The sequence below is a fragment of the Furipterus horrens genome, unplaced genomic scaffold, assembly GCF_987537825.1.
Source record: "Furipterus horrens unplaced genomic scaffold, mFurHor1.1.pri manual_scaffold_4, whole genome shotgun sequence".
Lineage (NCBI taxonomy): Eukaryota > Metazoa > Chordata > Mammalia > Chiroptera > Furipteridae > Furipterus > Furipterus horrens.
In genome coordinates this window covers 86,143,973-86,165,961 of record NW_028327174.1, presented here as the reverse complement: position 1 = coordinate 86,165,961, position 21,989 = coordinate 86,143,973, and the positions used below count along the sequence as shown (strand labels likewise).

Genomic DNA, 21,989 nt, shown 5'->3' with positions numbered 1-21,989 from the left:
TTTTCACTTTAAAGGACCACAGATAGGAATCAGCATAAACCAAGGTCCAGGCTTTGAAAGAAGTCTGAGTGTGTCAGTGACCTGGGCACATACTCCTGGCCCAGGTGGCCCCTGAGACACCCACTCCTTCCTACCAGGAGTGAGCAGATTCATCTGGCCATGTTCTCTGTGGGGAAGGCACACCTACAGATGGCCACCGCAGCATCCTGTATGACTCAGGGTCTCCCAGGCACACATGCTGCCATCTGTCACCTGGAGGAGCAGGGACAGCTCCCACTCCAGGTCTTCAATCCTCTGAGCCAGGTGGGTCCTCCTCACCTTCAGCATCAGGGCCTGGTTGCTCTTTAGGACCTGGGTGTGCAAATGCCCTCCATCTGGGCCACCTGCCTGTATTGGGTTAGGTTTGTCTTCCTGCCACACAGAAGGGAAGATAGTGGGAACCACCTAGAAGGACACAAATGGAAAGAGGAGAGGTGACCCCAGAGGGTTCTAAACTCACTCTGCTCTGGACCCATTATGTGACCTGGCATGACTGTTGTCAGCTTGACAGTTTCTAGGCAACAATACCCATCTGAACACTGGGGAAGATGCCAACAAGTTACCTTCAGGAACTGAACTCCCAAGTCACTAATAAGGACATTGTGTCCCCTAAGTTTATGCTGCCACATTAATGCACAACAACAACTAATTATATCATTGCCCAATTGTCATGTTTAATAATTTGGAGCAATTATTGAGTAATTAAATCTTGCTGCATTGTATAGACCCTCAGCTCCTCCTGTGTTTTCCTTTCTTCATAACAGGGATATTTATATAATGTCTCTTTAAGCATGAAATTTTCCTGTTACTTTATTGTCACCAAATCACTGTCATCTGAGTCCCTTGGTGCTCCTGTAGAGGAACTGCCATAAAGCTCAGGGAAGGAATGTTGGGTATGCTGAAACTAGAACACAAGGGAGGCTGGCTTGGATTTCACAAGAGGGACCAGCCTCAGGGATTCAGGGGTTCAGGGATCTTTGGGCCTCAGGAGACCCAGCTCCTGCAGCCCTGCTGGGAAGGCCATCTGTGGATTTTGTACCTTGTTTGCACATAAGACAAATTTTGTTTGTGGGCTCAGGTGTCTTTCTTATTGTTTTTGTCTTGAGAGAGGTCAGTTTAACCAAGAAAAACTGATCTTTCAAACCTTTTAACATCAAGACTCAGGCACACATGATGTTCTTGTGGAATTCTCTGAATTCAGGGAGAAGCACGGCTCTTCCTGCCATCAGCCCCTCCTGGGCCCCCACTCCTAGAGTAACTGTGGCAGGTGGCCTCCCTGGTCATGAAGAGGGGACTCCTTGGTGACACAGAGCAACCCAGCACATGCCTACTCTGGGAATTCTGGTGACAGCTGATGCCTGCCCACGCCTGTCTACCATCCAGGGCATTTCCCACCTCAGCAGGGTGGGAATGAGCTGAGATGAGGGGACACTGATCTCAGGTTCAAAGATTAGGTGGCCACAAAAAAACTCAGGCCAAGAGAAATAGTACTTTAATGCATTATTTAAAAAAATCAACTGGCAAATGGAGGTTCATCAGTCAGCTGACTGTTTTAATAAATAAAGTTTTATTAAGCTCAGTGTAGACACAACAGAATGATTGCTGCTCTTGTCTTTGTTCCCTACAACCTTCCTGTGTCAACACCTCCAGAGACCTGAGTGAGGACGGGGAGTGGTCCAGGTGGGAGATGTTTCCTATGGACAGCACCTTGTTCCAGAACCAGGCACATTAGTCAGGCTGTGTCTAGATGAGATGTTTTATTGCTCCCTTTTCATGTCCTTCCTCAATCTTTCCAGGCCATCAATTTGCTTAGACACCTGCAAGCCCAAGCTGACTGAGTGTGCTTCTCTGCCTCTAGGCCCATTTGCCAAACCAAACAGGCAAAACCAGACTTTGGCTTGTGGGCTTTCTGGTCAAAACTGGTTGTTCTGGTCCCAACTGCTTTCTATGGAAGGGGTTGTGACACTATGGGCTCCACACTGTGGACAGCTCAGGAACTGAGAGGTTAGTCTGCTGGGCTTACCACAAATGTACTGCTCTTGCTTGGGGGTGGTTGGCCTGGCTTGTCCTCTTCTATCTGGAGCTCTAGGGCACAAGCAGTGAGCTGGAAGAACTCCTCATTCAGATCATCCAGAGTGTCTTCCACCTGCCATATCTTTCTCTAGAAACAAGGGACATATCTTCATCACTTTCAGTTTTATTCTAATTTCATTAAAAGGCTATGGAGCTCCTGCTCCACCACAGGAAGTGGGATCAGAGCTGGACAAAAGCTGGTCAGGTCTGCTCTCAAAGAACTCAGAGCCTAAAGACAAGTAAACCCAGACCCACAATCTTGCACAGTGAAGGCTACTGTGGAGGCTGCAGGGGCAACAAGCAGGACACCTAACCTTGGCAGATGTGGTTAGGGAGAACTTTCTGGAAGAGGACATCAAAGATGAATCTTAACAGATGAATAGTAATTGGCTGGGTGGACAATGTTAGAAATGGATGTTTAGGCACAGGAAATAGCATATGCAAAAACATGGAGATATGAGAGAGCATTGGGAACATTCGTTCAGCTGTCAGTCCATTTATCCATCCATCCATCCATTCACTTATAAGTAAAGAAATATTTATTGAGAACAAAGCATGTGTCAAGCCATGCTTGGTCAGTTCTGGGACTCATTAGTAAACTTCCACGGGGTTTCTAGTCTATCAATAATGGCAGACATGGAACAAGGAAGTATGAGTGGCAAGTATTACCTGAGAGGAATGTCAGGTTGCTGTGGGAAGTAGTCAAAGCTCAGCTTGGTGATAGCATGGAATTTGTTAGGAAAAGTTAAAGGACATGATGCTGGCAAAATGGAGGTGGTGTAGGAGCTGGTGACAGCAGGTCATGAAGGGCCTTGTGTGCTGATCTTGGCTATTATGGCTGAGACTTTCTTATTAAGAGGGCCCTCAATTCTTTGAGAGTATCAATGTGCACACCTGAAAAACTGCTCTTCTTGGATTCCTTTGTAGATAGAGAGGATCATGTGACTAGTTTTGGCCAATGAGATAAAAAAGAAAGTTGTTGAAAGTTGGATTCTGGAAACTGCTTTGAAAAGAGAGTTGACTTAATTGGCCTGTGCCCCTTTACCTTCCCACCTTTCTAGCAGCTGTCCTGTGACCACAATTAACCATGAAGATGTAAGTTGTGTGCTAAGGATTATGAAACAGAAGGATAGAAGCATCCTGGAGTTGGTAGGACATTGTGGATGTTGATGGGTTTGCTTTTGAACATGTTGATTTAGGATATCTATGGGGTACCCCATGAGTTCATACACTGTCTGAGTGAATGGAGAACTCAGCTGTCACAGAAGGCCTATTTCTTGCTCCACACATAAAACACCATGTAAAATATAAATACAAATGCAGAGCAATGTTTCAGTAGGGATTCTCCTGAGGCCAGAGATGAAGATGTGAGTCAGGGGTAGGAGGAAGCTGAAAGCACATGGAGTGCAGGTATTCCACCTTAGAGGCTGAGGCCTTAACTCCCACTTTGGGCAGGCATTGAGGCCACAAGGCAGTTTGTGGTGGGGAAATTGTCCAGGGATGCCACTCAAGTCTGGGCCCAGGAAATGAAAAACCTGCAATTAGCAACAGGACGTGGCTCTGTAGCTGAACAGGCATCTTGCTCAGGGCTGAGGTTGGAACAGAATTGGGAGGAGAAATTGGAACCATGAGGTTATGCAACCACCACAGGAGGCCAGAACTTTCCACCCAGTGAGAGACACAGAACCTACTGTGTGTGAGCAGAGACAGCCACAATTGCTACATAGGGTGGCCTGCTAAGCAGGGGAAAACCCCAATGGATATGATTCAGAGACAAAAACACAAAACACAGGGAAATCCAATGACATGAGGGCCAACAGACAAAACAATAACTCGCCCAAGAGACTAGAAATTGTAGTGAGATCTGAGCACAACTGTCATATAAGAATGTTTAAAGTGTCGTCGTCGGCAGCCGTCCGTCTCGAGAGACGATGGTGTAGCTTCTTAAGAGTCTATCTGCACCGCCGAGAATGGCTGTGCAGTCCGACTCGGGAGTGACATGGTATCTGTCTCCTCCCGTGTTGAATCGACATCTTGTGATGACGCTGAAGCTACAGAGCCTGGGCAGGGTGATATGGAGGGTCTGCTGTTGCCCATGCAGCAGACACCCCCTCTCTTCGCAGCTGAAGGGTCCAAGGGAAAGACGGAGTCGATACAGCTTGGGTTCAGGTGCACCGCAGGAGTTGCCGGTGTTGACTACAACGTCAAACCGCCTTAGGGACTCCGGCTCCGGATTTTCTGTTGGGGTTTACTCCCTTAGCCTTTCCCCTGTAGAGGTATGCCGCAAGGCAGCGGAGGTTTTTTGGAGTCAGAGTTTTCCTTCTCTGATGTGCCCTGACTGGAAGATCGAACCAGCGACACTTAGCTCGCAGGCCGACGCTCAATCCACTGAGCTAAACCAGCCAGGGCTTGTTTAAAGTGTGAAGAATACATAAGAAGGTCTAGAACCCATAAGGCAAGACCAGGGACATTATGAAGAAAGAGAAATTTAGAAACAAAAAAGTCAAGAGAAGAGCAATGGGATTGACAGATTGCAGATGTACTGAGCTGTGGTGAGTTTGTAGAAACTTGTGAGGAAATGGCCTTGGAAAGACAAACAGATGGAAAACATAAGGGAGAGATGAAGAAATATAGATGTATAAATTTTAAGTCTCGTCTGACAGTATCCAGTAATAGATGGTGCTTTTTTACACATACATTTCTACAGGTGCCTGTATTATGTGTACACTTTACCAGCTCACTGGCCTCTGGGACACCCTGCTGAAGTGATGTCAGTTTCTGGAGTAGGGCACTGGGTTGGTCACATCTGGATGCCCTGTTCCCTCATCTGGCCTCTCTCGTGTAAACCCTGGTGGGAAGGGGCTGGAAGCTTAGTGTGAGATCTTCTTTCATTTCATCTGTGTCTCTTGAGGAAGAGAGTGAGGAAATAAAATTGACTCACTACAGTCAAGCTGCCAGCTTACTAAAATCAAGTGGGTTGAGGCACATGAATACAAATCTGTTCTCGTTCTAACAAAGTTGAGAATGCCAACTTTTGAACAAGTATGTTAATATCATCAAGACCACTGAGGTAGATGCCCTGAGGATCCCATTCTTCCCTCTGTGCTTGTGCCTTGCCCTCTTCTCTTGCAGGGCCCTCCACTGTGCATGTGTGTGTAAGGCAGGGGGATGGGGGGGTGGGGGGGCTTTTTCTCATCCATTGACACTGAGCTCTACCATCTGACTTGCTCTGGCCATTAAAACAAGCAGACATCACCTTGTGCCAGTCCTGGGCCTGGGCCTCAGGAAGACTTTTGTGATTCTGCCACCAATATGAGGACATGTCCAGGCTAGCCCACTGGCTCTGAGAGGAATTGGGGCACAGTTGACTTTGAAACAGTGTCCCCGTCAAGGCCAGACAAGAACTGGGGCACAGGCAAATCTCAGACATTCAGAACTGCCAAAGAGAGACAGGCCAGAGCAACTGTGCCCCCAGAAGAGGAGCAATAAGGGCTTATTGTTGTCTGCTGTTTGTTCCACAGCAAAGCTAACTGATACACTCAGCAATCATTTCTGTTTCTCTCTCTTCCACAAACTGGTTTCAATTCTGCTTTTGTGACCCTCTCTACCTCTGTTGTTCCCTTTGTGAGAAATTACATGTACTCACAAAATCCTGTTGTATATACAATTCTCCATCTTAGTCTTCTACTTTAATGATATTAAAAATTATCCACATCATTTTTAAGAGCGGCATTAATATTTCATGGTAGAGCTCTCCCATAATTCAGGTAATCCTTATACTCTTGGAAATTTAAGTAATCTCCATTTACTTTTATACCATAAAAATTGCAGGGTATATGTTTCTTCATGTTTGCTTGTATTTAAAAATTTGTTTCCTTAGATTTTTAGAGTTGGGGATACTGAGGTTAATGAAATGAATAGTTCAGAGGCTTTCAATGCAAAATTGCCAGTTGGTTTTCCAGAAAGGTTTTAAACTTTTATCTTCAGCCAGGTGGGTATGGAAATTGTTAACCTCTTTAATCCTCACAATTACCTAGGACTTTAGCTAAATGTTTTAAGTACATTAAAAGGGCATTTAGTTTAACATTTCTCTGCTTCTTTGAATGTTTTTCATATAATTTTACTTGTTTGTATTTCCTTTCTCTTAGAACCATTTGCACATTTTTCTAAGAGCAAAAGTATCTGTTAGGGGTAAATTCCTGACCCAGAAAATCCTGTTTTGTGTTACTATGGAATCATATCTGTTGATGCTTTCCTTAGGGGTTTTCTCCATTGTTTTGGAGATTCTTTTAAACCTCCACAGGCTCTGATCTGCCCTCCAAATGTTGCACAGCACGATGAGAACAGGTGGCCCAGCGCTCCTGCTATAAAAAGGGCTTTGGCTTTGAGCCATCTCCTTCCTACCTGTAGCTCAGGAAAGCCTTCGCGCATGTGCCTGTGCCTGGAGCCTGGGCTTATGGCTCCTCCTTTGCTGTCAATCTGGAGGGGCTGTCCGGGTCCCTGGTCCTGCTTGGGGCTGGGAATAAGAAGAATGATGCTTCAGTAGCAAATCTCTAAACCCCACAACCAGAATAAAAAAGACATTGGCCATTTCTAACTCCTTTCCCACGTGCCTGAGATTAGAGAAGGGTGAGATAGTCATGTGACTGGGACACTGAAGAACCCTCAGATTCCCTGAAGCTGGATTAACCAGCCACATAGCCTCCCCACCACCCCAAATTTGGCACATGGATTATTTTGAGCTAAAAGCAATGAGAAGAAGTTGTTACAAGGGCAGCTCCCCGCTCTCCCTGTATTTGCCTAAAAGCAGGACATACATTTCAAGGTGTCACCCCTTAATCACCTGAGATAACTCTAGATCTTTATCAGCCCAGACACCAACAGAAAATTTACATAAAACCCTGGCTAAAACTAGTCCTCTTCAACCATTGCTTCCCCATAATTTGCCTTCTCACAATTTGCCACCCTAGGAATTCAATGTACTTTTCTTTCATCTTGTCACTTTTCTAAAAAATGTGTTCTTTTGTGAAGATGCTCTATGACCCTCATTCTAATCACTCCCCTGATAACCTGGTCCTGGAGGCTCCAGGATCTGTTCATTTTTCTCTTATGATCAGTCTTTGCCAATCTCATTACAGAGTCCTGCCCCAGATGGGTGAAGGGAAAGGAGTGCTTCCTTCCCTACATCTGGCTGTCTGTGTTACTGCAGAAGGCTGCACCCATCAGGGCCTCTCCACTCTGTGCTTCTTCTGTGCTCTCTGTCCTCCAGGCTAAACTGCATGGTTGCACATACCTTACACAACTTTATATGCCATCTCTTACCACACCCTCCTCAAATTTTCATCTGGGATATTCCATTTGCTTCCTGCTGAGCCCCTAGGCAATACATTGCTGTACTGTTCAGATGCTCCTCGGGCAACTCAATTCTGGATCTCATTTCTGCACCTTGAAATGAGAGGGCTGGATTTCTTCTGGAGCATTGGGGCTTCTGGGGCTGGCCTCAGTTCCTGAGCCTTATCTCCATGTTTCCGTCAATGCTGTTCCCCTCTGACACTGAACACCCTTCCCATCACCTCTGCTGGTTAGCACCCATTCCTTATTGTAAAGTATTTCTTAAATGATACCACTTCACCAGAGCTTTCCTGATCCTTACAGCCTTATTCAAACCCCTAGAGCCTTTTCTTATAATAATTTATTCTTTTTAACTCCTAAACCTGGGAACAAATTCAGCAATAAACATCCTCGGGTTGTAGCTCATGCCACTGGCTGGGAAGTGTTTACTAAAGGTTTACAACGTTCAGGGCAGAGTCAGGGCAGATCCAGATCTCTGGATTCCAAACCCACCACTCCCTGTGTTATCCTTCCTTCTGGAGTCTTGATCCTCCAGACCCTGGGACTTCAGCAAGAGAGTTTAGATTCCCTTCCCTTTAGGAAACTTGGATTATTTGAATATGCTTTCTAGGTACCTTAAGTAAGAGAGATGTTTCTGGAAGGAAGAACTGCCCAAGACCTTGCTGTGTGGCCCTTGATGTACTATGTAATTTTCAGGCCCTATAAGTAATATACCTGTGTATGTATGCATGTCTTTATTTTTAGAGAGAAAGAGACAGATAAAACATAGATCTGTTGTTCCACTTATTTATGCATTCATTGATTGATTCTTGTCTGTGCCCTGACTGGGGATCAAACCCGCAACCTTGATATATAAGGATGATACTAACCAACTGAGCTACCCAGTCAAGGCTACACTTGTGTCGTTTCAAAGTTTTCTGATGTTTATTGCTGAAGGAGTCTTGTAGTCATAGTAAGAACCACAAGGGCTGGTCCAGCCACAACGTTGGTTATTGACAGGCTGAGACCAGCACGCAACACATGGACAACATAAGCAAACAAGCCCACCTCAGCCTCAGGTTGACTTGGGGGAAGAACAAAAAGACTGTGGATTAAAGAAAAAGTGGATTAGAGGAGGGAGAATTAGAAGGTTGGTGGAAAAATGAAGTCTGGGGTCAGCCAAAGTGGATGCGGCCTCATGCCACCAGCTGGGAACAAACCCTATAAATGACATGAGATCTGATGACTGACTCAAATCAGTGAACTCCTTGGCAAGCCAGAGTGGCCATGACAGTTACTGCATGCAGGAAGCCTCAGAAACTTGTGCATGGATTTGAGTGGGTTAAGGCGTTAAACCACTGCCAGGGAGCTAAGAGCCACTTCCTAAGAACACAGCTGCTGTGTGCAAACCTCAGTGCAATGCCTGTCCCCACCTTGCACTTTGGTGTTCCTCAGCTGAGGTCAAGGGCAGCAGCTTCAGGTGCATATCATTCACTGGTTGAAGGTCTTGTTGACAGGAGGAGAGAGGCTGTTCACCAACCTGACCAGAGGCCTTGGAAGAACAGATATTCCTTTAACTTTCTGTCAGTTCTGGGCCCAGGAAAGGACAGTGGTGGACAAGGGCAATGTTGCCAAATCAACCTGGGCACATGCACTGATCTGAGTTGGGAGCCCCTGTCTCCATGTGGCCTGGTTCTCTTGGGGGCCCCAAGCATCTTCCCAATAGCAGTTAAGACCCAATGTGGGTTGTGGCCTCCCTTTCAGTGCCCTCAGGCCCTTAGAGGACACCTGCCATGGCCATGGATTCTGCCCTGTTGCACTGGGGATGCATCAGGTGGGGATGCTGAATAGAGGCGCCCTGTATTCGCCTTCCCTTTCACATGCTGCTCTCAGGGCAGGATCCGTGCCTGGTGCCTCCCTGAGCTCCATGTGAGAGGCAGATACAGATGCAGTGGGGAGGTTGTCTCCACTAGCTCTTGGAGGCTATCAAGAGTGGAAATTGGGAGCTAACCTTTGAGCATAGGCCATGCACCTGGGTTTGTAACCAGAGTGTAGAGCCATCTTCAGAGAACTGGGTGTATGTGATTGTGTGCATGATATGTGTCTATGTGATGTATATACATGTGCATGTACATGTGTGTGTGAGTGTAAATGTGCATAGGTATGGTTCAGAACCTGTGTGTGAGTGCCCATGCATGCACACAAGTATATATGAGTGTGTTTATGTGGCCTGAGTGTGTACTATATTGCATGTGTGTAGTGTGTATATGCACCTGTGTATGTGTGCATGTGTGTGTGGTTGTGTATACATGCTCATGTGTGTGTGCCTGAGTCCCCATGGCTCAGGTGGAGCTGCTCTACACACACAGGTGGGCTCCGTTGCCCCGGGGAACTTTCACCTTCCTGCTAGCCCCAGCTAGTGGTTCGCATGCATGAGAAAGTGCAGATGCCAGGGCTGAAATCATTCTGTCAAGCTCCAGCTGAAAGCCCATGGGAGAGACACTGGGAGTGCAACCTGCAGAGGAGAACACCAAATGACCTCAGATACATTCATGTCCTTTGACCACAGGTGCCTGGCCTGATAACCATTCATCGCTCCCTAGTTTTGAAGGCCGTGTGCCTTCTGCCCTTTATTGTATCTCTGCCTCCCATCCTAAAACCCACTTCCATGTCTCTCTTTCCTCTAGGCAGCCACTCCAGTGTAGACTTTGATTCCCATTTGCAGGCTCCTCTGTACCTACAGAACTTTTGTACAGAGCCATTGAGAAGAACAAAACAAAAAATATAAACTAGGGAGACTGTTAACAACCTCAGGGTCCTGGTCACTCTCACATCCCACACACGGTCAGCCCTAAAACACGGTGGTGGGTATACCAACCAGAGAGCTGGCAGGGCCTTGTGCTGTCATGTATTACCTGAGTTTCCCCCTCTTCCTGTCAAACAGTATCCCTGCCTGGGCCCTGGACATCAGTGATCAGGGTTGATGCTACAGCATGGGGCATTAAGTACCAAGTGAGAAGGTAATCCTCAGATGCACAGCTAGGTGCTCCACAAAGTTAGAGTTAATATAATGACTTTCTACCTGTCTGCATGGCCCCACCCCTGCACCTGCCTCTCACCTGCAGGAAGCTGCCAGCATTCCCTGGGAGAAGCTGTGGTTTGGCCCCATGATTCTTCACGCTGCCTGGTATCTGCCCTGGCAGAGGCTTTGGCTGCAGTCTCAGTTGTGCTGAGGCTCTGCAGAAGGTCCTGGAAGAGTCAGAGCTATGTCATTTTCTCAGTTACCAGTGTCCTCGGCTCAGACAGACTCCAGAAGGGGGTGTGGATGGTGGGGATGACAGTGGCTTGGTTGTCTCACCTTGAGCCCCCCAAGTTGCTGTATGGCTCCCCTATAGAAGGCCATTGTGTCGCTCCTGTGCTTGCTCAGCTGGGCCACCATGTGCAGACTCTGGTCCTCAAGCTTGTTATAGAGTGTTCGGATGCTGAAGTCCTCCAAGGTCCTGGTAGGGAGCAGCCCCCCTAAGGGAGAAGCCTTGGAGGGAGACTATGAGATAAGCAGGGCCTTAGGCTGAGGTGCAAGCACTGCCGGATGCCGGGAGGGTGGGGGAGACGCTGCCTGCAGGAGGGGGCATGCTCAGGATGCTCATGGGCAGGGGCAGCATTGGAGAAGAAAGGTTGGGTCAGGCTTGGAGGGCACAGGGAGGAGGCAGCAGTGGCTGCAGAGAGAGCCTCCTCTGTGGTTTGACTGATGGGACCCTGCAGCCTTTGATTGTCTTATCTTGGGTCCTGGCTTCACTCTGTCTTGGTGAGGGGGGTCTCCCTGTCTTGATTGCCTGTCAGTTACCTGAGGAGGCTGTTTTCTGGGTCCTCCAGGCTGAGTCTGACCTCTATCCCTTCCTTCCACCTGAATTTGTCTTGCTGTCCCCATGTTCCCATAACTGTCTTGTGCTTTCAGTGACAGCTCTCGCCAGTCTATCCCTGCTGCTCTATGGACTCCTGGACCCCCAAGCTCTTCTATGAGGGGTATCCCACAGCACTCCCCTCAATGCTCATAGACAGCAAGTGCTTACTATGTGCTTGTTTGGCTGAGACAGCTCCTCCAGCCTTCAGGTTGGAGTGTGACCCAGTCTGGCACCAGTAGAGCAGGTAACTTTGAATAAGGTTTTATACCTCTTGATCTCCTCCCTCAAACTCTGCTCTGCTAGAAGGACCCAGGAGAGAGAAAAGCCAAAGCCGTTCCCCTGGGGAGCTGGGTTTTGAGAAAGAAGGAATAGAGGGAGGGAGGCCTCATGCTGGCCTGTGCTCAGCAGGGAAGCCCCTGCTGGAACAAGTGTGAGTCCCAGTGGGTGTCCACTGCAATCCCCATGCTGCCCTTTTCTAGGCCAGGTGGGTGTACATAGGGAACCCCATTAGTGCTGGCAAAGTGATGGGGTTCATTCTGAGAAACACCCAAGGTCCCTGCCCATGCAGGGTCTGCTTTGCCTTTCTGTCCTCTGTCTGTGGCCAGGGTAGGGTGTGTCCCCTGAGCTCTCCGCCAGTCAGGTGGGTGGAAGGGCAACTTTTCAGAAGAAGAAAATGGACCTCCCTCTCCATCAATATCCTCCCCTCCAACTGTGCTCTCATATGCTCTTTACCCTCTCCTAAAGGACAAGTCCTGTAACCAAAAGAACCCTGTCCCAGCACCCCAGGGGAGATCCACTTCTTCTTGTGGGAGCTTCCAACACCAGGGCCCCAGCCCCTGGGACGGAACGGAGACTGCATTTGGGGGTTAATGCACTGATATCCATCTCTGATTCTTTGGAGCCCCTCCAAGTGACCTCACTGCACACGCTCAGCAAAGTCTACTCTGCTGATCACCCACCAGGGCAACACATGGTGGGAAAGGTGGACTTGTCCTGAACTCGGTCAATCTTTTCTGCCCCCTGGGAAGGCCCTGCCTTCCCTGTTCAGAGCCTTCAGCAGCAAAGCAATGACTGGCCTCTAAGCCCCATGCCAAGGCTGAGCCAGGCCCTTCCTGGATGGGTGTGTGTGTGTGTGTGTGGTGTGAGGAAGCCTGTGTTCAGGTTCACACAGCTAATAAGACTCCAGTGCTGGTTTGACCTCATGACCATGTTTATGACCACCTCCTTCACTGCCCATTCAGCTCACTTCTTGAAATCCTCATAGCTCTGCAGTTAAAATTATTTACTTGGTATATAGTAGGAACCTGAAAAATATTAATTTTCCTTCTTAAAAAAATAAAAAACAGTGGAGGCCACTGCTAAGCTGTATGACCCCAGGCCGGCAAGAACTACTGGGTCCTTCCTCTGTCCCTTTGCCTGATGTTGCTTGAAGTGAGGCAGCCCAGCTTTCCTCCCCAGCAAGTGAAGGGTTCCCCCACCACAAGGCCTCCTCTCCATGCCCCTCTACCCACACTTCCTGCTCAGAGTGAGTGCTGGGGGCCAGGTGGGGTGAAGAAGTTTGGGTCCCTGATTCTCCAGGTGTGAAGAGGAACTAACAGGGCATGAGAGTGAACTCACAAAGGGACTCTGTGGACAATCCTCATTCCTGCCTCACAGTGAGGGCCAGCTAGCCAGGACTTGACAGTCCCCGGGTCCCTAAGAACTCTTGATAACACAGTAGGGTCAGAGAGCTCTTGCCTCAAACCCAGCAGCACTCTCTCTTCAGCCCTGACCACCTTGGGACCCTGGGTAAGACACTCACATTCCCTGAGTCTCAGTTTCTTTGTCTATGAAATGGGGCAGTGCACACAGGGAAACACCCACCTATAGGTGCCATTGTAAGAACCATGGGGACAGCATGAGTGCCCCAAAAACTGTCAGTACTATAGAAACACAGTATATTGCCCAGAGTATGCACCTGGGTGGGGAAGGGGCATAGAGCAGGTGGACAGCGAAGGGATGTGTTACACCCAGTGTGATACCTGTGCCCTGGGTAATGGCTCTCTCATGGGAATCGAATCTTCTCCAGAGCCCCGAGGACTCTGATCTTCATGGAATGGAGGGCTGGAAAGAAGCACCAGCCTCAGTGTACAGGCAGCACAGGACTCGTGTGGCCCAGAGTGTCAGTGACAAACCCAGATCAGCTCCGGAAGGCACCCTTTCCCTCATTCACAGAGCCACATTGGGCTCATGGCTGGGGCAGGGGGGAGAGGTGTGAGGGGAAGAAGGGTACTCACCTGTCCCTGAGGGGCACATTTGCAGTGGGCATGTGAAGCTCCCTCAGGACCCTCCATTGAGGCCTCTGAGTCCTCATGGGGCAGTCCTGGGCCGGCAAGGGTCTCAGCACCAGGCCCAGGCCCATCAGCAATGCAGTTGCCAAGCCAACAGCCAGTAGCACCCCTGCAAGATGGAGGGTAGGGACATGGGGGACACATGGTGTCCACTCAGAACCTTGCCAGGCTGCCGGGCCCTGGAGAGCCCCATTTTGCATTTGCCTCACTGTCCCTGGTCTCTGTGTTCTGCTGCCTCATAGACTCATATAAAACAACTCTTATTTCTGCCCTGGGGCTTTACGATGTCAGGGGTCCAACTGGGAGTCCTGCTCAAGCCAACACCCTTTGAATAAAGGCCCCTCTAGGACACTGTTGCTTGGCCCCCCACTGCACATCCCAGCATCAGGCCTGATCCATGTGGTTTGCTGGCAGCCCCATGCCTAGGTGGCTTTGTACCTCAGCCACTAGAGGGCTGCCTTTTCTTGGCTGACTGAGTAGGGGCCATAATTGTCCCTGTGTTTGGGGCTCAGCCTGGAGAGCTCAATTCAGAAGATGAGAAGGAAAGAAGATAGGAAGAGAAATTAGTTAGACTTCTGATCAAGATGGCAGCATAAGTAAACACAACTTGCTTCCTCATACAACCACATCAAAATTATAACTAAATTATAGAAAAGCCATCACTCAGACTGTCAGAATAAAGTTGAATGGAAGTCTGACAACTATGGAATTAAAGAAACCACATCCATCCAGACAGGTAGGAGGAGTGGAGACATGCAACAGGCTGGCCCCACATCCACATGTGGTGAATAAAAATTTGGGAGGGATATCTCAGGAGTGAGGAGTCCCAGCCATACACCATGCCCCCACTAGGGTTCCAGTGCCAGGAAGATAAGTCCCCATAACTTCTGCCTGCAAAAACCAGCAGGGACTGAGTCAGTGGAAGAAATTTCTGGAGTCCCAAGCAGTTCCTCTTAAAGACTCCACACATGGACTTACTCAGACTCACTCACTCTGAGTTCCAGTACCGGGGTAGCAGTTTGAAAGGCACCAGTGGCATACAGGGAGGAACTGAACTGTCTGTCATCAAGGCAAGAGCTGGGGGACAGCTTTCTCCCAGACAGAAAGGTGTGCAGAGCCCACTATCCCTTTTCTGATCCCTCCCCAGGAGAGCCACAGAGCCAGCAGGCAGATATTATACCTGAGACTCCATCAACCTAACACTGTTTGTCCCCAACCCTGGAAATCCCCTGAGACTCTGCCCCACCCAATTTACAGGCCCAGCCAAGCTGTTAACAGAGACTTTTCCATGTGAATGGCTGGTCTTGGCTCATGCTTCACAACTTCCTAAATCCTCTCAAACAAGCAACAGGTGGCTTCAGTGATTCTCCAGCCCCATACCTCCTGCAAAATGGCCCCAGGCCTGGATTTAGCAGCAGCCAGCTTAGATTTACAGCTTGGCTTCACCTGGGAATCTCCAAGCCCAGGACAAGTAACAGCCATCTCAGATTGCTTTATAGCTCAGTCAGGGTTTCCCAGGCAAAACACAGGTGAGGTCCGACCTTGGGCTGCACCACCCAGGAAACCCCAGAGCCTTCACACCCAGTGCATAACTATATACCACACTGCCTCTGCACAGCTGATCCTCCACAGAAGATGGAGGTTGGTGGTAAGTGGTCACAGACAAACCTTGCAGCTGATTGACCTGGGTAAATCCCTCCCATTGATCTGCCAACAGCAACCAAGGCTCAACTAAAAGAGGAGGGTGTATTCAGCTCATATGAAGGATGCACCTTGAGTACTCAGCTTGGATGATAAGGGAGGGTGTGCCACTGGACCCTACAGGACACCTACTACATTAGACCACACTACCAAGACAGGGAAACAAAGCAGCTGTACCTAATACATAGAAACAAGCTCACGGAGGCTTCTTCCAGGGGACACTCTCACTAGAAACATGACCCAAATGAAAGAACAGATCAAAACTCCAGAAAAAGAGCAAAATGAAATGGAAATAAGCAATCCATTAGATGCTGAATTCAAAACACTGGTTATACGGATGCTCAAGGAACTTAGTGAGGACCTCAACAGCATAAAAAAGGTTGAGTCAGAAATGAAGGAGTCACTAATTGAAATAAAGAACAATTTATAGGGAAACAACAGTAGAGTGGATGAAGCTGAGAATCAAATCAATTATTTGGAATACAAGGAAGCAAAATCAACCAATTAGAACAAGAAGGAAAAAGAATCCAAAAGAAAAATCTAGGATAGTGTAAGGAGTCTCTGGAACAACTTTAAACTTTCTAACATTTGCATCACAGAGGTTCCCAGAAAGAGAAGAGAAAGAGTAAGAAACTGGAAATTGATTTGAAAAAACAATGAAAGAAAATTTCCTTAATTTGGTGAAGGAAATAGAGATACAAGTCCAGGAAACAGAGAATCCCAAACAAGATGCATGCAAAGAGGCCCATTCTAAGACACATCATAATTAAAATGCTAAAGGTTAAAGATAAAGAGAATCTTAAAAGCAGCAAGAGAAAAGCAGTTAGTTACCCACAGGGGAGTTCCCATAAGACTGTTAGCTGATTTCTCAAAAGAAACTTTTCAGGCTAGAAGAGATTGGCAAGAAGTATTCAAAGTCATGAAAAGCAGAGACCTACAGCCAAGGTTCCTCTACCCAGCAAAGCCATCATTTAGAATCAAAGGGCACATAAAGAGCGTCCCAGACAAGAAAAAAGTAAAGGGGTTCATCATGACCAAACCATTATTATATGAAATGTTAAAGGGACTTCTTTAAGAAGAAGAAGACCAAAAGTATAAACAATAAAATGGCAATAAATACCTATCTATCAAAAATTGAATCTAAAAAACAAACTAAGCAAACCAGAAGAACAGAGACAGAATCATGGATATGGAGAGCATTTTGATCATTGCCAGATGGGAGGAGGGTGGGGGAGAATGGGTGAATAGGTGAGGGGATTAAGAGGTACAAACAGGTAGTTACAGAATAGCCATGGGGATGTTAAGTACAGTATAGGAAATGGAGTAGCCAAAGAACTTATATGCATGACCCATGGACATGACCAATGGTGTGGGGATTGCCTGAGGGAGTGGGAGGTGCTGGATGTAGAGAGCAAAGGGTGAAAATTGGGACAACTGTAATAGCATAATAAATAAAATATAATTTTTTTTTAAAGACAGGGAGACCGCAGAAGAGGTGAGGATAGGCATCTCTGTAGCCCTGTGATTCCACTTGGTGCCCTGTTCACTGTGGAGGGATCCCATTCACTGGGGAAGGGACTCCATTCATCAGGGCAGGTCCCAGGACTGAGGGAAGGGAGGCTGCGAAAGGTGACCCCTGGGAAAGAAGCCCAACTTTCTTTGCCTGGTAATAAAGCCCCAGTTGAAGGGCAAGTTCATCCTTGTGCACATCTGTCATCTCTGGAGCAGTGCCAGAGTCACAGACAAGGCTGGACACACAGCTGGGATCCCTCCAGGTCCTGGCTTCTTTGGCTCTGATCCATACCTGTGATTGCTGTCCAGTTGGGGCCTAGATTTGGCATCCTGTACCTGATGATGCCGTGTCTGGAAAGCTGATATGGGGAGGAGGGCTGCATGCGGGCTTGGCCTGGACCACAGGCCACCCCCTTCTTCTTCACCAACACCACGGCCATGCTCTCAGGCAGACCGTTGTCTTGAAATACATACGTGCCCAGATCTAGGAACTGGTGGGCAAACCTGAAGGTGAAAGCCAGAATATGGGCAGAGATGTCTGCTCATACCAGGTCAATTCTGGGGGGTCTTTCCCCACATGCAGGGTAACATGCTCCCTGGAAGCTGCCTATAATCCCTCCTACCCATACACTCAGGAGGCCATACTTGCTCAGGGTCTACAGATACCTATCTTCCCATGTCTCCTCTCATCCCTTGAGGAAGGGGATGTGACTTATACTCGAGGACCCAGCCAGCCCCTCCAAGCTCCCAGGCAGCCCCACTGTGGTCACCTAGAAAAGTTGAGATGAGTCTCTTGCACCAGGTGACTGAGTCTCCTGAAGGCCCCAGAGTCCCAGTGGGGGTTGCTGTTGAACAGGTGTTGTTTCTGGTACACAGGGTAGTGACTGGCTGAGCGATCTGGGGAAGGATCTGGGGTTGGGCTGGGTCCTAGAGGAACCCCAGGACCCAGCTGTGGGCAGCCTACATGCAGGGAGCTTAGTGTTGTGCCCTCAGTTTCCACACAGTGTTTCCAATAATGTGAGATTTCATCCTTTCATGTATGTAACAGGACATGGATAACTTTGGTCCCAGAACAAGATCTGTCTTCCCTCAGCCTACAGAGTGAGCACACCACCACACGATGGCTTGCTCTAAGCAGGGCCCCCAGGGCCCAATGCCCCTTGTGGATAAAGACAAACAGATGCCCTGGCACCTTCAGAGGTGGGACCCGTTTAACTCTGTACCCCTGGCAGGTAGCACAGTGCAGGCATACAGCAGGCACCTGATACTTGCTGTGCATGGCTGAGAGTGTGAACAGCTAAGAGGGTGGACAGGGTTGCTGGTAGAAACACAGGCAGATATGTCCTGGCCATTCCCTGTACATAAGGAGATCTTTCCTGTGCACAGGTGTCAGCATCTTGTCCCAGGCTATCCCCAAGATGGGGCTCTGGTTTCACTCCTCCTCTGTGAAGAGGGACATGTTGGACTCACTGTAAATACCAAGGTGTAAATATCAAGGCTTAGGGAGGGTTAAGGTTGCTCCAGGTCCTGTGATTTATAGGAGAGCTGGGCCTGGAGCGCAGGGCACAGAGGTCCCATTTGGAGTTTATTGTCCAAGATTGGCTTCCTCCTTTGACACTCATAGTCTTGGCACTTCTCCGTGGCAGGAAGTTGTGTTTTAACATGACATATAAGACCAGACTCCTTATGAACTTCTGCCTGGGCCAAGTGGCCATTCTTCTCTTCAAACCTTGTCAAAGGCGTAGACTGTGCCATATACCCAAGGACCTGTCCCAACACTAGGACTGCAGCTAAAATTCCCTAACAGACAAAGAAGCCCCGAGCCATGACTGAGGGACACCTCCATCTTTGGGCCTTTCTTCTCTTGTTTTGTGTGGGGCATTCTCTGTACTCATTTGTGTATTTATTAGACAGTTAATGAAATAGCCTAACTTTGTATTTATTTTCTGTTCCATATGTCTCTGCCCCATAGTTTACCTCCTCAAAATCTATTTATTTCCCAAAAAATCCACACACCAAAAAAAAAAAAAAAAAAAAAAAATGCCTGCCTGGGTTCTCTCGTGCTTTTGATACTGCAGGCTTGTCCCTGTCTCAGCCAGCCCAGTTCTTGGCAGCCAGTGGCAGTTAGTGGGAAGGGTGTTGGGGTGCCCATTCACACACAGCAGCACCCTGAGGGAGTGCCAGGTGAGAGACTGGGAGGGAATCAGGTCCACTGAGGGCCCGGACCATTGATCAATGAGCCGGGTGTGGACCTGAGTCTGTCAGGGGTGAGGCCCTTGGCTGTCAGTAAAGGCCATCTTGAGGAGAGCACTCATGTTTATCCTGTGAGATCCCAGGGATGGGAGTCATAGAGAAGAAGACAGTCCTTATAAATCAAGGTGTCCCACAGGGGGAGGCCTGCTGCGAGGCTGAGGGGTATGGCCCTGTGAGGGCTTCAGGCTCTGACAGGATGACTCTCTGGCACAGAGCAGGCCTGCAGATGGAGTCCAGGTCAGAGTTCACCTCAGTGAGTCCCCCCCCCCCCCCCCCATCAGGCACAGAGGTCTGACACTCCTGTGGACTGCAGGGAGAAGCCACGGAATGTTAGAGCTGGAGCATGTATGTGCTCCAGGATATGAAACTGAGGCCCACAGGAAGTGACCCATAAGGTAGAGAGCAGAGGGACCGCACAAACTTGGGGCTGTATGTGATTTTACTAAACAGGGGGCAAGGGAGAGATGAGGGCCCAGATAGGAAGTAGGGCCCAAGGGCCAGACTCACTGTGGGGAAGAATAAGAAGCTGGAAAAGAATCACATCCCCCTCTACCAGGCAGATCACTGGGTTTGGAATCTGAAGATGAACACTGGAATCCTGGGAGATACGGTGCTCTGAGCCTGCAGTCCCATGACGTCTTTGCAGCTGGGGGTTGGACACAGGTGGTCCTGGAGAGTTTGGGGAAGAAGAGCTGGAGAACCTGGACCTATCTGGGGGGGGGAACCACACCCACATATTGACCCCATTCTGTTTTCCTTCACTTTTAGGAGCAGTGCTGGCCCTTCCTCAGTCCTTGGTCTCAAGGACTGCCTTCCCATATGACCCTTTTGTGACTTGCCAGGGGCTCATTGCCTGAGGTGGAGCTAGGGGTTTCCCGCAAAGCACCCCATCCAAAGCCCTTCGAGAAAGAGTGCAGCCACGCCCCTCACCCATCTCACCCTGTCTGGGAAAGCCTGGGCTGCATGCAGTCTGACTGCTGGAGCTTCCCTTACCGAGGAAGGAGCCAAGCATGTCTTCTCTGGAGATGACAAAGCCGAAGATGCCATGGGGACCACACTGGACCAGGTGGACCCGGACACTCCCGTGGAAGAACTGGTCTGGGCCCAGAGTGCTTGCTACTTCCTGAGAACACAGAGCACAACATTATGTGCTCAGGAAGGGGAGGAGGGCAGTGAGGCTTCAGAGATGGACAGACAGCAACTCAGACTGAGTTCTCAGCATAGCCCTGGTCAGCTGCCCTCTGGACATATTTCCTTCCTCACTAAAACCTGCCCAGGTGGCCTCCTGTTTCCCCTGGCCTGTTCCTTGTCTTCTGAAAACACTTCTGACTCAGCCTAGGCCCCTGAACTGGGTCATCGTTTGCCCCACTTTTCTCTCCACTTGCAAACATCCTACTTAACAGAACAACTTAGAAACATCCCCTATCACCCTAATTCGGCTGTCCAGTCCCCACCCTTTCGGCAGTAAGCAGACACAGCCACCCAGAACCTTCTGGCAGACAGACATACAGGGTAAGCTGACAAATAGGCCCTGTTCTCGGCCCCTCCCACCTCAACAAAACTTCAAGGCCCTGAAGAGAGCCACAGCCAACACCGAGGTGGCCCAGAGATGGCCCTGTCCTGTGGCTGGAGGTCTGACTGGGACTAGTGGCTCACCATTTCTGTGACCATGGTGAGTGGTTTCATATCCCTGGGCCTCAGCCTCACTACTATAGTGAAGCTGATGCTTTCTAAGGTCCATTCGAGATCAAAACAGGTGGTTAACATTGACATAAGAAATGCCACTTCCACCTTCCTTCCTGCCCTTCTTCCAGCCCACAAACCGGAAATCCACACAGATAGTGGCATACTGGGCCGAGACAACCAGTTATCGTATGGGTCTTCTGTTCTGGTGCCTGGTTTCTTTAGACTTGGTGCCAGGGTTCTCTATCTCCCCCATCCTCAGCAAGCAGAGGCTGACCTTCCAGCCAGCCATTCTGTGAGCTGCACTCACCCGCTGCGTGCTGTCTCCAGCCTCGCCCTTCATGCTGAGGATTAGCTCTCTGTGGGGGCCCCAGGCCAGGGAGAGCTGGGGGGCCCTGGCCAGACACTGGGCATTACAGAGCTCTTCTGCTGAGACATACTCATGGCACCGACAGCTGTGGAAGAGGAGAGAGGGAAGAGCTGTCCTCTCCTTGATACCCCTCAGGCAGCCTAGATGCCCTCCCTCCCCCACCCTCACCCCCACCAAGGATTGAGCTGTCAAATTTTCCAAAGTAGTGACTGCAAGTGTAATGGAGAACCATTAATGACTTGTTAATGCCTTCTATTGCTCCTGCTTCTGTGCCTGCAGGTATATCCCAGAATGTGAGCCCTGCCTGGGACAGAGACCCTGGTCCTGGTTGAGAGGCCCAGTATTTTTGCTCTGGGTCTTCTGCTGAGGTAAGAGTGAGGACAAAGAGCTATTCAGCCTGCAACAGTCCTGTTTATTCAGCAGACTTCCTGGAACAGCAGTTCCCTAGCCCCTCCTGCTCCCCTGCTTGCTCAGGCAACTCCATACAGGCCTCAGGTCAGCTGGAGCAATAGAACTCAGGACAAAATCAGTCCTGAGGGCTTCACATCAAGTCAGGGTCTGCTTCTGGGAGCTGGCTCAGGGTATTCCTCAGCCCTGGCTGCTGGCCCCCAGCTGGTGTGGCCTGACTCTCCTCTTGGGGATGCTGCAATGGGCAGCTACTGGAAGGACCTTGCCCTCAGCTTGGGCTCTCATAAATGAGGGGTCCTACCAACTCCCTCTGGATGGGCCTCTGGGGATGGTCAGGACCTATCTGGAGTTGGGGACTTCATTCTGTTCTCAGCAGTTTTCTGTCAC

The 21,989-nt window shown here is 49.1% G+C and overlaps 1 protein-coding gene across 1 annotated transcript; it reads right to left on the bottom strand.

Moving 5' to 3' along the window:
* LOC150012343 (uncharacterized) lies at positions 1 to 9,936 on the bottom strand. Its single transcript, XM_090275685.1, has 5 exons — positions 9,843 to 9,936; positions 8,877 to 8,995; positions 6,517 to 6,628; positions 2,063 to 2,200; positions 1 to 444 (listed from the first exon to the last, which is right to left on the bottom strand). Exons 1-5 carry the CDS (start codon positions 9,933 to 9,935, stop codon positions 184 to 186), a joined length of 723 nt encoding a protein of 240 aa, XP_090131811.1. The 5' UTR covers position 9,936; the 3' UTR covers positions 1 to 183.
* Positions 9,937 to 21,989: the final 12,053 nt, after the last annotated feature.

What these genes read in the sequence shown, in the direction of transcription:
- LOC150012343 (XM_090275685.1), bottom strand. Translation starts at nt 9,935, where the DNA reads ATGGGCTTTCAGCTGGAGCTTGACAGAATGATTTCAGCCCTGGCATCT. An exon ending in GAGGAACACCAAAGTGCAAG is followed by an intron (nt 6,629 to 8,876) that starts GTGGGGACAGGC and finishes TCTTATTCCCAG; the next exon opens with CCCCAAGCAGGACCAGGGAC. An exon ending in GCAAGAGCAGTACATTTGTG is followed by an intron (nt 445 to 2,062) that starts GTAAGCCCAGCA and finishes GTGTCCTTCTAG; the next exon opens with GTGGTTCCCACTATCTTCCC.